Here is a 17,443-nt window from a genome sequence, read left to right as displayed (position 1 = left end):
CCGACCATATACAATTTGCAGATTAAAGTTTCGGTTTTTGACCGCCATGAATCACCTTAGGGGGGACCAAGGGATATTGGAAAAATCGAAATTTTAATGTTTGTGTTAAAACGTCGAAATCTGGTGTTGCCGCCAGATATCTAACACCAGCACTGTATTTTCAAAAGACGAATGTATTACGTTGTCGAGAATCGCAGGACAAATTATCATTCACAATTCAAGATAGCTCAAAATCCCCTTTCTAGAACTATGCTCAATCGGAAATTTGTCCTTCAACTCAAACAGTCCCAGACACATCGCAGACTGCATAATGCAAACAGGATGCACGTATCGGCTATAAGCGCTCACAAGTAATATGCATGCATTATATGAATTCATAATGACAGAAATTATGAACGTTTCAGAAAAAAATACGCTTCAAATTTCTTTTCAGAAAAGTAAAAAATTTAAAGTTTTGTCGAATATTGGTATTCGGAAGTTAGATTGTTTCCAATAGTTAAAGCGTCTTCCGAAAGTTCATTCTTTAGTTTTGTAAGGATTCTATTTAATATTATTCCCTCGTCCGCAATCGTTAAAACGTCAAGGAGAATCACATCGCCGGCCGCAGCAGTAGCATCATTCCTGCCTGGGAGGCTGTAGCCGGGTGATGGTGATGTCATGAGAGCGTTTGTTTTTATTTATATTTTTTTAACTTCCCTTGCCTTCAATTGAGGCCTGGGAATCGGCGACAGGCTTGCTACAGACCGTATCACCGGCAGAAAGTGATGTACCCCGGAATGGCCTTCACTGCGCTTGACCGTGACTGGTAATCGAGAGGAGGGCGCGAGAGTACATCATATGGGGATGACTTACTGGCTTTGGCATATTCCGATGAACACGAACGACTGTAAGTTGGGATCGCAAACGCAAATAGGGTAATCGCCCTTTGAGTTGCTTCTAGCAGAGTAGTGCACTATTCTTCGAGTTCAAACAGTTGCAATTCTTACCGTTAGAAACCGGACCCTCAGAACGACTTTCCAAAAAATTGAACCACCTTTTTTACTGGCCTTAAGACTGTCGATGAGACATTTAAAATCAACACCCAATCAAGTGGTGCTCGCACAATCGGGTGAAATACCGTTAATCTTGAGAGCAGAATGGCTGACGTTAAAGGAATTAACAAAAACATTGTATTACCAGAATAGTCCAATAATAGAAAATCTATCAGAAATCATGTCAACTAACTTCAAAACCAAACATATGTCATACTTAGAAAAAACAGCATCTGAACATAACTATCTCTTCACACAACTGGGTCACCAGATGGAAGAACTTTGTTGTAGCAAAATTAAAATTAACGACAAGTTATCAAATGTAAATAAAAAAGAAACATCGAAAGAACAACAAAAAACAATCATAAATGAACTAGCTAACAATCGATACAAAAACTTATATAAAATTTACACAGATGGATCACTTATCAATGAAAAAGTAGGATACGGATATTATGATCCACAAGAGAAAATCTCCTATAGTGGAAGATTAAAGCCGGAATTTACGATTATGAACACCGAGCTGATAGCTATACAACAGGCCATCGAATATATAAATAAAAAAGGCATCCAAGATGCTGTAATCTTAACAGATTCGCAAAGTGCATGCACTTTGCTTAAAAGAACCGAAACAAACAATCACATAGCGACAAACATAAAATACATTACCAAAAACAGCAATATCAGAAGCTTAACAATTCAGTGGATACCAGGCCACTCTGGCCACATCGGTAACGAAAGAGCAGATCATGCAGCTAAAATGGGAACTACGCGTAATACAATAGAACATTTTCACTTAACTAAAGACGATCTCTTAATAAATCTCAAACAAAATATCTTAAACGAATGGCAAACAATTTATAATAACATATCACAGGAAAAGCCCAAGTAACCATAAGCACTAAAACATAGCCCTTAATCAACACTATATTCCCATATATAACTCTGAATTAATGCTTGTTTTGCACTATATGCGTATATAATGCAGATTTAATGCTAAAAAGGCGAAATAGCGGGCTGAATAAATGCTATCACAACATAGCATTTAATAAGCATTACAAATGCTGAATTAGAGCACCATCAAAACGTCATTTTTCGCCAGCCGTATAAAAGCATTAATAATGCATACTTAGAACATCTTTTAATTGTTTGATCATGATTGATGTGAAACGGAAATTCAAAATAGGAAAATGAACAAAAATTTAAAAAAATAAAATCATTATCTACAACATCAATCAACCTGCTGAATGAAGGATTATGCTTGCTAAGTGTTCTATGAAATGAGAAGTAATTATAATTGAATTATGAATTAACTTTGATGAGTCTCGAACCGAGGATCCCTCAGCAGCCTTTATCTTTCCTTGCGCCTTTACCATTTCGACCACTCTTGATGCTGATAACGTAGGTGAAAAAACCCGTACTTCAAGTACTGTTCGGGTCACACAACTTCATAGACAATGTATGCATGAGATGGCTTGGAAATGTATTGGAAAATTTTGGGAGAAGACAACTGCAACTGCCCGCTCTGATTGTTTTCGTTTGTTGTCTTTCTTACTCACACGCAGCAAATGAAAAACATCATTCTTGTTTACATTCGCGGGTTTGACGTTTCTACGCTTTATAAAAGCTTTATATAAGCATTAACAGGAAGTTCTAGTGCTACAGTCTTAATGCTTGTTAACTTTATATAGTAGCTCTATATGTGCATATAGTGCTATCATTAGTGTTAATTTTTGTTATTGCTTCTATGCATTAATAATGCATATTTGAAACTAAAAAGCATTATGAATGTTGATATAATGCTAAGTTGCATTAGAAACGTTGATTTAATGCTAATTAAGGGTTATGGCTTAATGCTTATGGTTACTTGGGAGGGCACATTTTTCTTTAAACACACAAAAACAGTAACACTAAAACCATGGTTTGACCAATTTGAATTAAAAACTTTAGACACAATATTACTAACAGAATAAAATCAGGACACACAGCAACAAAAGAAAGATTAGCTAAGTGGAAACTAGTTAGTACGGACTTATGTGAGACCTGTAAAACGGTGGAAAATATTGAACACATCTTATACAATTGTACAATTTACAACCAACTAAGAGCTAACTACAATATCCTAAACAGTAATAAAGATCTGATCGAAATACTAAATAGTAACAACATTACCGAGTATGAAACCTTGTCTGATTACTTAAGGAGTACAGGAAAGAATATTTAAAGATACATTATATACATTACCAAGTCAATTTAAAATAAATATCTTTTCACCTCATATAAACTGGTAAAACATACCTCTAACCCCACACAATGAGAGTAAACGGTCGTTTTAAATTATAAAAAAAAATATACGCGAACTCAGTCAAAATCCACAAGACTTGGCATTTCTGGATCGATAGGTCTGAGCCAAAAGAGAGACAAAAAAAAAAAAAAAAAACCGGACCCTCGAAGGCCGAGGAATCATCACCATGACTAAATAACTGCTACTTCACGAACAATGGCAACACTCACATTCTCTATTGTTAAAAATCTAAGACTGAGTTAATTTGGGGTCATTTTTGAATTTCTCAAACCATGAGAGCTGAAACTCTCTGTTTCGTACAAAACTCATTTATTATTTTTGCAGAATTTTTAAGTAACGTTTGCATGAGTAAATTTTAACTTTTAGGTTGGTATGGGAAATTGAATATTTTGTTCTGCAGAATCAACATCATTTTTCTTTCCTCTGTGAAACCAAGCCTGCTAACGGGTTTTATGTTAGTTTATAAATTTTTAAAAAGAAATTTTTCGCTGAAATTTTTCGCTTTGTTGAAGAACGTAACTGTTCGAAATTCAAAAATGACCCCAAATCAAAACCTAAACGGAAGCTCCAAAATAAAACTTGTTCCCAATCCATTCGTCGATTAGGTCAGGTGACGTGAGTGAGATGGCCAGCATTGATGAACAAGATAGTTAGATTCCTATCTCTGTACCTAAAGTATATGTACATTAGGGTGACAATGGATGTACGGGAGAAATTTCTTGATCGATTTTAAACCGATCTTTTGTAGATTGGCCCAAAAATCTGACCTGTGCAAAATTTCATTTCATTCAAACCTGCCTCGAAGTTTGGGTTTGTGACCATAAAAAATCACCAAAGAAGGGATCAAAGAAAATCGGAAAAATCTGGTGTTATCTTGAAATAAAATGGTCAAATATCGACTTTAAAATTTAAAAAAATTCGGTAAGGGAGGACCAAAGAAAATCCGAAAAATCGAAATTTTGATTTTCATGTCAAATGACTTAGGATTGGGCACACGCTGCGAAGAGATGAAAACGAGATTTGCAGAGAGGCGCTTGACTGGAATCCAGATGGGCATCGAAGAAGAGGCAGGCCCAAAAGCTCGTGGCGGCGAAGTCTAGCCGCTGAAATCCGCACAGTTGACGAGAACCTTGGCTGGCAGCAAGTGAAGACGCTGGCTCCGGATCGCCAGCAGTGGAGATCTTTTATCTCAGCCCTATGCGTCGGTCAATCGGCGCCGGACCCTTAGGTAGGTAGGTAAATGACTTAGAAATGCATGAAATGTCGAGATCTGGTGCTATCTCGAAAAAAAAGATGTTTTACCAAAAATCGACTTTCCGGGACTTTCTTTTTTCGAAAACTAGAAATCCCAGAAAGTAAATTTTTGGATAAATTTTTTTTCTTCGAGTTATTCCCTGATTTCGACGTTTCATGCATTTTTAAGTCGGTTGGCATAAAAATTAAAATTTCGATTTTCCAAATTTCCTTTAGTCCCCCCTTTGGTGATTTTCGAGGGTCAAAAAACCGAAACTTAAAGCTCGTTGAGGCACCCCGAATTCAAATCCAATTGAGTTGAAATATTGAACAGGTCAGTTGCAAAATTCGACATGACCCATTTGGCTGCCACCCTAATGTACATGTGTCGCCTAGCCTATACTGCAAACACGTGCCTTTATTAGGAACCGCCTGTCGGTGGAGTTCTTGTTTTTGTTAATTTCTGTTCAGTTGCTGCGCTGCGTGTGATGTCTCCAGCGCACATACCTGACCTAAGTAGCATCGACGAAAGGACATACACCGTTGAAAGGTGCTAGTTTGCATTATCATCTTTGTGGAAGCAACAGCTACAACTATTCAAGAAAAAAAAATTCCGATAAACGTTTGTCATTTCGCCCGTTTCCATTCTTAGGTCAGGGATTTGAGGGAACAATTTGCCCCTCGATGTTTAGGCTGACCCAAAACAATAACAATCTTGTTTTTCTGCGTTCAAGCGTTCTGAGTGCTAGATGAGGAAACCGATGCGATGAGGGAACATTTGCTGCATGGCTATGAACTTTGCATACGAACGTTTCGAAGGACACGGTCATGGAACACACAAGTGGGCGCCAGCTGTCGTTGTTTCCAAACAGGCGGCTTTTCGGAGACAATTTGTTGATAAATATAGGAGATAGTTGGGGCTGATGCTAGAAAATAATTAACTGTTTACTTTTTTCAGTCTCGTAAACAGGAGCAGCACAGTTATTTATTTTTGTTCATACAACAAAAACTTTTTCTGTAATCTACTAACTACTGCTGCGTTCCATAAAGATCACGTCATTCTGCAATGAAAAAAAAAAAACATCACATCAGCTAAGCCGCTAATAAACCTCACTCTGATCTTCCGTGCGGATCGTCTGTAGGATCTTTTCCTGTTCCGTTAAAGATCCGTACCCGTTCGACTTCTAGACTTTGAAAACATATTGTTCGTTTAGAACACGATCGTATCGCTGAGTCCACAGACTAGCAAAGTCATTTGTATTAGGCACAGTCAGAGTCATGTAAGTGTGTATTTGTACAATTTGCTGAGCGCTTAACAATTTTAAATTAGCCAACCGTTTTCTGCCCCACGCGCACGCCATCAACGGTCATTTTTTTTTTTTTGCTAATATCGAGCATGCAAATACTTCAAGCTTGGCGTAACTTAAGTCAAGACTGTCTCGGTCTTTTACTTGTGCGACCCGTGAGATAAAACTCCTTGACGTTGTTGCTTGTAAGACTTCTTTATTATGCAAGTAAATTACCTACCTTCCTCTAATAAAAAATCATGAATCATTTGTTTGTGAAAATATTTTGAATCACAGACCACATTATTTGGAAATATTTTTGGTATTTTCCGAACTTAAAAAAAAACCCAATCTTGAAAATATTCGGATTATCGCGAAACCAAAAAAAAAAAAATAATACCGAACGCGTCTTCTCAATTTTTTTGAAGCATTCAACATTTTCGAAGTGACGATGAGTCATCGTTGTTGTTCGGTCATCGTTTTTTTTTCTTCCTTCCTTGCTCTTGTATAAACACAAAACGTTTGAGTTGAAGGAGGAATCAACAAGGCAGTCAGTCCGTTCATTTGGTGGTGGTTTTGTGTTGGGAGTCATGGGATTATCATACATATAAAAGTGATAACAAGTCAGTCAGTCCTTTAAAAATGACGTGAGGCGTTGTTTTTATAGAATGACTCATTTCGTTAGGATTTGCATGCGGTTTTGCGATATGTAAATTCTTGTTTGTTTAACAAACGAAATAAAGAAGAGTTCTAATCTCGAGCTAAAATCAAGTTTTGGAGATTTTTTTAGGTATGTAAAAGGTTAAAACCTAAAAATTTATATGTTGAATTCAAAATTCTATTTCTGCTTAAATCATGTTTTATTCAAGCCATCTTCGTAGTTTTCATGTAGGTTTAGTACAGAACTCTTCGATTTTGGCAGGATTCGATTTTAACATGATCAGAAATGTTTTTTTTTTCTTATACCTAATAGTTTTAGGCTCGACGAATAAGACAAAAAGACAAATAAGACAAAAAGACAAAAAACAAACAAAAAAGGTGAATAAGAAAAATAAGCCACAAAAAATAAAAATAAATGAATAAGAAAAATAAGACACAAAAAATAAAAAAAGACAAAAAAGACAAAAAAGACAAAAAAGACAAAAAAGACAAAAAAGACAAAAAAGACAAAAAAGACAAAAAAGACAAAAAAGACAAAAAAGACAAAAAAGACAAAAAAGACAAAAAAGACAAAAAAGACAAAAAAGACAAAAAAGACAAAAAAGACAAAAAAGACAAAAAAGACAAAAAAGACAAAAAAGACAAAAAAGACAAAAAAGACAAAAAAGACAAAAAAGACAAAAAAGACAAAAAAGACAAAAAAGACAAAAAAGACAAAAAAGACAAAAAAGACAAAAAGACAAAAAAGACAAAAAAGACAAAAAAGACAAAAAAGACAAAAAAGACAAAAAAGACAAAAAAGACAAAAAAGACAAAAAAGACAAAAAAGACAAAAAAGACTAAAAAGACTAAAAAGACTAAAAAGACTAAAAAGACTAAAAAGACTAAAAAGACTAAAAAGACAAAAAAGACTAAAAAGACAAAAAAGACAAAATAGACAAAATAGACAAAATAGACAAAAAAGACAAAAAAGACAAAAAAGACAAAAAAGACTGTCGATAGCAAGAGCAGGTAGCAGTAGATTAATGCACTCACTTTAGATTCAATCACGTTCCAGATTCCCAGGTAAGTATAGTTTCTTCCACAGGTACACGTTCCAGAGTCCAGGTAAGTAATTTCTTTTTAAACTTTCTTTCTAGGTAGCACACTCACAGGTAAGTCCAATTTTTAATTAATTTTCACTTTATTCTCTTCAGTACTACTTATTTATTAATCCAAAACTTCAATGTTCTTTAAATTACTAACTTTTCTTACACAATTTAACTTATAATGATACACTTGATCCAAAAGTAAACAACTGATGATTGTTGATGTCTCGCTGGCCAATGAGAGCAAAGAGGAAATTCGGGCTGTCACCTTCTTCCTTTTATAATCTCTTTGGCGGAAGTGCAGCCCGTTTTACAATATTTTTGCGTTTCTCCTTGATTCGTTGATCGAGCGTTGACGGACGAGGGGTACAATTAATGCTCGAAGAGGTGATATCCACAACCAGATGGCGCGCTATGGTAAACTTTTTCGATGTAACGAACATGCTGGCCCCTTCAGAAATGTTCATTTCTGACAGATTGTCGATGAAACCTTTTCAGCTAGTGGTCTATCCCTCGGATTTGTCGATGAAATTGGGTTGTTTTGATGTCGAACGTCAATAACTCGATGATGTTGCTTGAAACAAGATAAAAACAAACATAGCGTAGACCTGCGAGGATGAAATTAAGCTAATTTGGACTGGTTCTCACCTTTTCCATATTAGAAAATGCCTTGTATGTTCATTATTTCAGGTAGGTTGTGTTGGCTCGTGCTTAGTTGCTGCATTTCATCGGCGAATCAGGAGTTGCGTTGTTGCTTGGCGGAGAAGTTGTTCCAGCGGATGGGATTTCAATAGGAAGCAAGCAGATTTTTGCCACCGGTCGAGTAAAGATGCTGTTGGATGTGCGAAGTGTTACGACTCTCGTAATTCCGTCTGGTCCGGGATGCAGATCGGTGATTCGAGCCAGCTTCCAGCTCATCGGTGGTGAGTTTTCATCCTTGAGAAGTGCCAGGCAACCTTTTTGGATGATGACGGGCGGCTTGTACCATTTCGAACGTTGCTGGAGAGTGGACACGTACTCAAGTTGCCAGCGCTTCCAAATGTCCTGTAGGAGCTTCTGCGTGCGATGCCAATTGTTGAGCCGATTGTAGGGAATGGAGGACAGGTCTAATTGAGGGACTGCTTTCAAGGCACCACCAACTAAAAAGTGCCCCGGTGTCAGAGGATCGAAGTCGGATGGATCATCGCTTAATGATGATATCGGTCGGGAATTTAAGCAACTCTCAATTTGCGCTAGGAGAGTTTCCATTTCGTCATACGGCAGAGTGTGATTTCCAATGACACGAAGAAAGTGTTTTTGAGCTGAAGCAATTGCGGCCTCCCATAGACCACCAAAGTGCGAAGCCTTAGGTGGGTTAAAGTGCCACCTAATACCGTTGTTGGTGCATTCCTCCGCCAGCGCTTTTTGGTGCTCCTTTCTGCGAACTATTTGCCGTAATTCGTTAGCAGCTCCGACGAAATTGCGACCGTTGTCGCTGTAGATTTCAGAGCACAACCCACGACGAGAGACGAAGCGCTGTAAAGCTTGTATGAACTTGGCAGCGGTGAGGTCAGAGACAAGTTCAATGTGGACAGCTTTCGTACAGAAGCATACGAAGACTGCCACATAGACTTTCCTAGGAGCAGCACGACGATGAGATGGTTGGATCTGGATGGGTCCCCAATAATCGATACCGGTGATCGCGAACGGCCGGGCCATGTTCACGCGATTGGCTGGTAGTCACCCATGAACTGCTCTAGTTGTTTTGGACGGGCTCTGAAGCAAATCACGCAGGCATGCACGACTCGCTTCGCTAAGTCCCTGGCCCCTATTATCCAATACTGGGTTCGAAGTAAGCTGATGAGAAGCTGCGGTGCAGCGTGTAGATGTTTCGCATGGTGATGTTGAACTAGGAGCTTGGAAAAACGGTGTGTGCCTGGTAGCAGGATTTGATGTCTGGTGTTGTAGGGTAACGTTGCATGACTGAGCCTGCCCCCAATCCGAATGACTCGAGATTCAGACAGAAACGGATGGAACCATCTGAGTCGGGACTTTGTTGGGACAGGTTTGCCTTGTTGTAGCTGTGACCATTCGCTGCTGAACTCCTGCTGTTGGACAAGTGAAATGAGTGCATTTTCGGATGCTTCGATTTCCTCACAAGACAATATTGTGCTGCTAGGACGATCGGTTTTCTTGAGTTTTAATCGCCTACAGTAAGCAATGGTGTTGACCATTCGGCGAAATGAGGAAAACCGCTCAGTGAGATCGTTGATGAAGGACTCCGTAGAAGTTGCAGTGATGACAGAAATTGGTGTTTTTCGTGCTTCTTGAAGGACTTCAGAATTGTATTGGCTAATGTGTTGTTGAGTTGGCCATTTATCTGCGCCGCATTTTAGCCAATCAGGCCCATGCCACCACAGGTCGGACTGGAGGAGAGTTTCAGCTGTCGTGCCGCGTGATAGAAGGTCTGCTGGGTTTTCATATCCTGGAACGTGGTTCCAGGAGCAATTCTCGGTGGCGAGTTGTATCTTCGACACCCGGTTCGCTACGAAGGTCACCCAGGATGATGGAGCAGATTTGAGCCAGTGGAGGACCGTCGTTGAATCGACCCAAAAGAATGTTTCTGGTTGAAGCTGAAGCGATAGCATGACTTTCTTGTAAAGTTCGGCGGCAATAAGTGCACCACAGAGCTCGAGACGTGGGATACTGTGACGATGCAGGGGTGCGACTTTTGATCGAGCAGTTAGAAGTGCAACTTTTACGAGGTCTGAAGAATCGGTTGAACGAACGTAAGCGCATGCGCCGTATGCACGCTCAGAAGCGTCGGAGAAGATATGAAGTTGCATGAGGTTGGATTTGAGTGCAAAATGCAACGTTCTATTCGAAGTTCGTTAAGTAGGATAAGTTGGGAGTGGTACGATTTCCAAAATGATGTGGCCGCAGACGGAAGTTCTTGGTCCCAGTCCCAGCATCTACCGTCGTCGTTTTTCAAGCCCCACAGGGCTTGCATAAAAAGCTTGGCGGAAGTGACTACTGGACCCAGCAGTCCGAGGGGATCGAAAAGGCGAGCAATATGTGAAAGTGCGATGCGTTTGGTCAACGGTTGTTCCGGTGGAGACTCGGGGAGGTTGATTCGGTAGCGTAGGTGATCCGGTGCTGGCTCCCAGTGTAAGCCAAGCGTTTTCAGGCACTGATCTCGGTCGAGATCTACAGAAGATTGGACCGCCCGGTTTTCTGGAGGGACATCCTTAAGAACAGCTGCTACGTTGGAAGCCCATTTGCGAAGCTCGAAGCATCCCTTGCGAAGTAACTTGTCAAGCTGTTTTTGGAGATTGATGGCGTCTTGGATAGAATCGGCCCCAGAGAAAAGATCGTCGACGTAAAAGTCCCTTCTGAGAACTTTTGCTGCTCGGGGAACCTCTCATTTTCATCCTCTGCCAGCTGTTGCAGTACTCTCGTAGCCAAGTAGGGAGCGCTCGCTGTCCCATACGTCACCGTCTTCAGTTCGTAGGTCTGCATTGGTGCCTCGGGTGAGGTTCGCCATACTATTCGCTGCAAGGGGGTGTCACCTTCGTCGACGAGAATTTGTCTGTACATCTGCTTGATGTCAGCTAGCAGCATGATCGGCCGGATTCTGGAGCGCATGATAATAGAGCGTAGATCTTCCTGTACGATGGGTCCGACCATTAGAGCGTTGTTTAGGGAAGGGCCACTGGGAGTTTTGCATGATGCGTCAAAGACAACGCGTACTTTCGTCGTGGTGCTGTCTTCACGGATGACAGCGTGATGGGGTAAATGATAGCAAGGTGTGGGTGGTTGCTCGTAGTCGAATACCTTCTGCATGTGGCCCAGTGATTCGTACTCCTCCATGAAGCTGTCGTATTGTTGCTTAAGACCCTCGTCGCGGTTGAGCTTGTTCTCGAGCATGTGGAAGCGTCGCAGAGCGGTTCGGCGATTGTCGCTGAGATTATCGAGGACGTTATTCTTGACGGGTAAACGGACGCAGTATCGGCCTTCTGGAGTGCGCCTGACGTTCTGCTGGAAGTGAGTTTCGCAAGCTGCTTCTTCGACGGAGTAGCTTGGCGAGGAGCTGTCGTCTTCAATTGACCAAAAACGCTCCATGAGATTGTTGAGGTCACTGATCGTTGCAAGATTTGCCACAATAGGTCGGGTTGGTGGAAGTTGTTCGCACTCACCCGAGACCACCCAACCGAAGACAGAATTGATGAGCGTTGGTTGGCCATCACCAAGATTGATTCTTCCGGAGGTTTCGAACAGCTCAAAAAAGATTTCTGCTCCTAAAATCATATCGATTCGACTGGTTTTGTGGAAGGACGGATCGGCAAGCTCTATTCCAGGTGGAATCTTCAACGATGATGCATTTATTTCGGTTGATGGGAGATCTATAGTAACCTTCGGCAACACAAGAAAGTCTAATGTGGTGGAGTACTGGCACACACGTGAGCGAATAGAAGAACGAATTTTGAAGCGAGCTTGCGTTGTGGACTGGCCAATTCCGACGATGGGACAGTTCAGCTTTTAGCGATGGACCTTGATGAGCTGAGAGAAAGATTGCGTGATGAAACAAGATTCACTTCCGGAGTCGAGAAGTGCTCGGGCTACGTGCTCTGTTCCGTTGTCATCGACGAGGCTGAGTAATGCAGTTGCCAGGAGGATAGTTTTGCGGTTGTTTTTGGAGGTTGTGAAACATGGAGCCTCGATAGAAGCAGCAGGGAGTGACACTGACGGCTGTGGGTTCGAAGAAGTAGTTGGTTGTCGTTGCTTCGTTGTGTCGAAAGTCTTGGAGATACCAGTAGAACAAAGTTGCGAGTGGTGACGGTTTCGGCAGTATCTGCAGGCACTTGTAGAAGAACAATCCTTAACCTGGTGGCCCTTTCTAAGGCAGTTTCGACACAGCTGGTGTTGGCGAACTTCCCTCTCTTTCTCTTCGAGACTAAGTTTTGAAAAGGTCGAGCATAAATATAGCGGATGATGGTCGGAACAAACTACACACTTTCGGAAATTGGATTGATTTGCTCCATGGCTGGCGATCAAGCGCGTAGGAGATTTCTTGATGACATTGTTCGATACTGGTTCTACGTTTTTCGAAAGGGCTTCAAGGACACTGGCACGTCGCTGGATGAATTCAGTGAGGTCGTGGAAAGTAACTGTCGATAGAGTCGATGAGTGTTCTTCCCAGTCACGTCTCGTAGTCGGGTCGAGTCTGATGCTAAGCATTCTTATCAAAAGGATGTCCCAAAATTGCGTTTTCTCCCCCAGTTGCTTAAGGACTTTCACATTTGCTTCAAACCTTTCGACAAGAAAACGCAGTTCCGTAGATGATTCACGCTTCAAAGTAGAAAACTCGAACAAGGAATCCACATACGATTGCTTCAACCGTGCAGGCTTCTGATAGTGCTCAACCAAAAGGGTCCAAGCGACGATGTAGTTGTTTGCGCTGATGTTGATTGTTTGGATCAGCTTCAAGGCTTCTCCACTTAGCGAAGAGCGGAGGTAATAGAATTTTTGTATATTAGACAGTTCGTGAGAAGAGTGGACCAGCGAGACGGACAAGTCATGAAAATTGAGCCAACTGTCGATGCTACCGCTGAAGACCGGAAGTTTCACGTCGGGTAGTCTTACATGTGACGACCAAGCAGGGCTATGAGGCGCAGAATGAGAGGATGACGATGCTGGCGTCGACGGAGAATGTTTATTTTTCGATAACAGAAATCCCTTGACTTCGAAAAATGAAGATTCAAACTCGATGCGTTGCTTCAGATGGTTGTCGATCTCAGCTTCATCCAGAGTTTCTAACTCCGCTTGCACTCCGTTGAAATCATTCCACAACGACACCAGGTGCTCTAGACGACCAGCAACTTGACATTCGTGTTGTTCTTCATCGTAGGTTTCAACGAATGCCCGGATGTTAGAGAAGGATGCCAGCAAACTCCTGTGCCGGGTCCTTAGGTTTTTAAGACGACGATCGTTGGACATCGTGGGCTGCAAAAAGCGACCAGGTAGCACAAAACGTGGAAAAGTAAAGGGGTTGGAATGGTAATTACCTTTTTAAGGCAATTCTATGCCTTGTAAATTAGAATAACAGCAGGATCGCCTTGAGGACTCGTGCAGATGATAGAAATTGCTCGGTTCCAGACACGTGATTCTTGCCAGGTGAGGATGACGGCGTTCAGATGATTAATGCACGGAGTTTCGACGTGCATCCGGCTCGAAGGACCATATGTCGATAGCAAGAGCAGGTAGCAGTAGATTAATGCACTCACTTTAGATTCAATCACGTTCCAGATTCCCAGGTAAGTATAGTTTCTTCCACAGGTACACGTTCCAGAGTCCAGGTAAGTAATTTCTTTTTAAACTTTCTTTCTAGGTAGCACACTCACAGGTAAGTCCAATTTTTAATTAATTTTCACTTTATTCTCTTCAGTACTACTTATTTATTAATCCAAAACTTCAATGTTCTTTAAATTACTAACTTTTCTTACACAATTTAACTTATAATGATACACTTGATCCAAAAGTAAACAACTGATGATTGTTGATGTCTCGCTGGCCAATGAGAGCAAAGAGGAAATTCGGGCTGTCACCTTCTTCCTTTTATAATCTCTTTGGCGGAAGTGCAGCCCGTTTTACAATATTTTTGCGTTTCTCCTTGATTCGTTGATCGAGCGTTGACGGACGAGGGGTACAATTAATGCTCGAAGAGGTGATATCCACAACCAGATGGCGCGCTATGGTAAACTTTTTCGATGTAACGAACAAAGACAAAAAAGACAAAAAAGACAAAAAAGACATTTTCGTAGATTACGGAAAGAATTCAAGAAACATAAGCTATCAAAGAACGAAAGAACATAAGCCGTAAATATCATGAAGCGGAGATTGCAGGTTCAAGTCCTGTCGGTGAGCCGTTGTATCTTTTTCGAAAAATTCATGATATTTACGGCTTATGTTCTTTCGTTCTTTGATAGCTTATGTTTCTTTAATTCTTTCCGTCATCTACGAAAATGTGATTATTTTCAGGTACAAAGATGTACCAAACGATTTCATAACATCAGTATTGATTACAAAAAAGACAAAAAAGACAAAAAAGACAAAAAAGACAAAAAAGACAAAAAAGACAAAAAAGACAAAAAAGACAAAAAAGACAAAAAAGACAAAACTGACCAAAATGACCAAAATGACCAAAATGACCAAAATGACCAAAATGACCAAAATGACCAAAAAGACAAAAAAGACAAAAAAGACAAAAAAGACAAAAAAGACAAAAAAGACAAAAAAGACAAAAAAGACAAAAAAGACAAAAAAGACAAAAAAGACAAAAAAGACAAAAAAGACAAAAAAGACAAAAAAGACAAAAAAGACAAAAAAGACAAAAAAGTCAAAAAAGACAAAAAAGACAAAAAAGACAAAAAAGACAAAAAAGACAAAAAAGACAAAAAAGACAAAAAAGACAAAAAGACAAAAAAGACAAAAAAGACAAAAAAGACAAAAAAGACAAAAAAGACAAAAAAGACAAAAAAAACAAAAAAGACAAAAAAGACAAAAAAGACAAAAAAGACAAAAAAGACAAAAAAGACAAAAAAGACAAAAAAGACAAAAAAGACAAAAAAGACAAAAAAGACAAAAAAGACAAAAAAGACAAAAAAGACAAAAAAGACAAAAAAGACAAAAAAGACAAAAAAGACAAAAAAGACAAAAAAGACAAAAAAGACAAAAAAGACAAAAAAGACAAAAAAGACAAAAAAGACAAAAAAGACAAAAAAGACAAAAAAGACAAAAAAGACAAAAAAGACAAAAAAGACAAAAAAGACAAAAAAGACAAAAAGACAAAAAAGACAAAAAAGACAAAAAAGACAAAAAAGACAAAAAAGACAAAAAAGACAAAAAAGACAAAAAAGACAAAAAAGACAAAAAAGACAAAAAAGACAAAAAAGACAAAATAGACAAAAAAGACAAAAAAGACAAAAAAGACAAAAAAGACAAAAAAGACAAAAAAGACAAAAAAGACAAAACTGACCAAAATGACCAAAATGACCAAAATGACCAAAATGACCAAAATGACCAAAATGACCAAAATGACCAAAATGACCAAAATGACCAAAATGACCAAAATGACCAAAATGATCAAAATGACCAAAATGACCAAAATTACCAAAATGACCAAAATGACCAAAATGACCAAAATGACCAAAATGACCAAAATGAACAAAATGACCAAAATGACCAAAATGACCAAAATGACCAAAATGACCAAAATGACCAAAATGACCAAAATGACCAAAATGACCAAAATGACCAAAATGACCAAAATGACCGAAATGACCGAAATGACCGAAATGACCGAAATGACCGAAATGACCGAAATGACCGAAATGACCGAAATGACCGAAATGACCGAAATGACCGAAATGACCGAAATGACCGAAATGACCGAAATGACCGAAATGACCGAAATGACCGAAATGACCGAAATGACCGAAATGACCGAAATGACCGAAATGACCGAAATGACCGAAATGACCGAAATGACCGAAATGACCGAAATGACCGAAATGACCGAAATGACCGAAATGACCGAAATGACCGAAATGACCGAAATGACCGAAATGACCGAAATGACCGAAATGACCGAAATGACCGAAATGACCGAAATGACCGAAATGACCGAAATGACCGAAATGACCAAAATTACCAAAATTACCAAAATTACCAAAATGATCAAAATGACCAAAATGACCAAAATGACCAAAATGACCAACATGACCATAATGACCAAAATGACCAAAATGACCAAAATGACCAAAATGACCAAAATGACCAAAATGACCAAAATGATCAAAATGATCAAAATGACCAAAATGACCAAAATGACCAAAATGACCAAAATGACCAAAATGACCAAAATGACCAAATTGACCGAAATGACCGAAATGACCGAAATGACCGAAATGACCGAAATGACCGAAATGACCAAAATTACCAAAATTACCAAAATTACCAAAATTACCAAAATGATCAAAATGATCAAAATGATCAAAATGACCAAAATGACAAAAAAGACAAAAAAGACAAAAAACACCATTAACTTCAAAAACACCAAAAACACCAAAAAGACGGAAAACACCAAAAAGACCAAAAGACCAAAAAGACCAAAAAGCCCAAAAACACCAAAAAGACAAAAAAGACAAGAAAAAAAAAAACACCAAAAAGACGAAAAACACCAAAAACATCAAAAACACCAAAACACCAAAAAGACCAAAAACACCAAAAAGTCCAAAATGATCAAAAACACAAAAATGACCAAAAACATAAAAATGACTAATAACACCAAAATGACCCAAAACACGAAAAACACCAAAAAGACCAAAAACACCAAAAAGACCAAAACACCAAAAAGCCCAAAAAGACCAAAAAGACCAAAAAATCCAAATAGACCAAAAAAACCAAAATGACGTTCGGCAGGTACGTAATTTTGGAAATTTCCAATTCAAAGACATTAAAGACCAAAAAGGTTTTTTCGGCAGGTACGTAGTTCTGAAAATTTCGAATTCAAAGAATTCAATGTCAAATGCAATCATGACTAATTTGAAAACGAAAATATAAGACGTTTGGTCTGATTTTAGGGATTTAGAAACGGTACATGTAGTGCTTTATTCATGGGACTCCCACCGATTAATTATTATCGTTTATTTATGAGTCAGTGTTAAAGCATTCTTATCAGGAATTAAGCGTGATACTTGAAAATATTTTTTCATAATCATTCCCAATCAACTTGGGCTCGCAAACAAGTGCGAGGAACAACAGATAAAGAGAGATAAAGTATTATGAGCTGGCTGTAACAAA

General features: G+C 39.2%; 3 protein-coding genes across 3 annotated transcripts; all 3 read right to left on the bottom strand.

The window, feature by feature from the left end:
• Positions 1–8,314: 8,314 nt before the first annotated feature.
• LOC129743534 (uncharacterized) lies at positions 8,315–9,301 on the bottom strand. The gene has a single exon (XM_055735573.1). The coding sequence runs from the start codon at positions 9,299–9,301 to the stop codon at positions 8,315–8,317; it is 987 nt and encodes a 328-aa protein (XP_055591548.1).
• Positions 9,302–9,303: 2 nt separating this feature from the next.
• On the bottom strand, positions 9,304–10,230 carry LOC129743533 (uncharacterized). The gene has a single exon (XM_055735572.1). The coding sequence runs from the start codon at positions 10,228–10,230 to the stop codon at positions 9,304–9,306; it is 927 nt and encodes a 308-aa protein (XP_055591547.1).
• A 1,891-nt stretch (positions 10,231–12,121) lies between these two features.
• LOC129743532 (uncharacterized) lies at positions 12,122–13,579 on the bottom strand. Its single transcript, XM_055735571.1, has one exon. It carries the CDS (start codon positions 13,577–13,579, stop codon positions 12,122–12,124), a length of 1,458 nt encoding a protein of 485 aa, XP_055591546.1.
• Positions 13,580–17,443: the final 3,864 nt, after the last annotated feature.

The sequence above is a fragment of the Uranotaenia lowii genome, chromosome 2 (genome assembly GCF_029784155.1).
Source record: "Uranotaenia lowii strain MFRU-FL chromosome 2, ASM2978415v1, whole genome shotgun sequence".
NCBI classification, from domain to species: Eukaryota; Metazoa; Arthropoda; class Insecta; order Diptera; family Culicidae; genus Uranotaenia; species Uranotaenia lowii.
The sequence above is the reverse complement of the archived record's forward strand: the minus strand, read 5'-3'. Positions and strand labels throughout refer to the sequence as shown.

Bases quoted from the DNA above. Each gene is read 5' to 3' on its own strand.
- LOC129743534 (XM_055735573.1), bottom strand. From the start codon at position 9,301: ATGGCCCGGCCGTTCGCGATCACCGGTATCGATTATTGGGGACCCATC.
- LOC129743533 (XM_055735572.1), bottom strand. From the start codon at position 10,230: ATGCTATCGCTTCAGCTTCAACCAGAAACATTCTTTTGGGTCGATTCA.
- LOC129743532 (XM_055735571.1), bottom strand. From the start codon at position 13,579: ATGTCCAACGATCGTCGTCTTAAAAACCTAAGGACCCGGCACAGGAGT.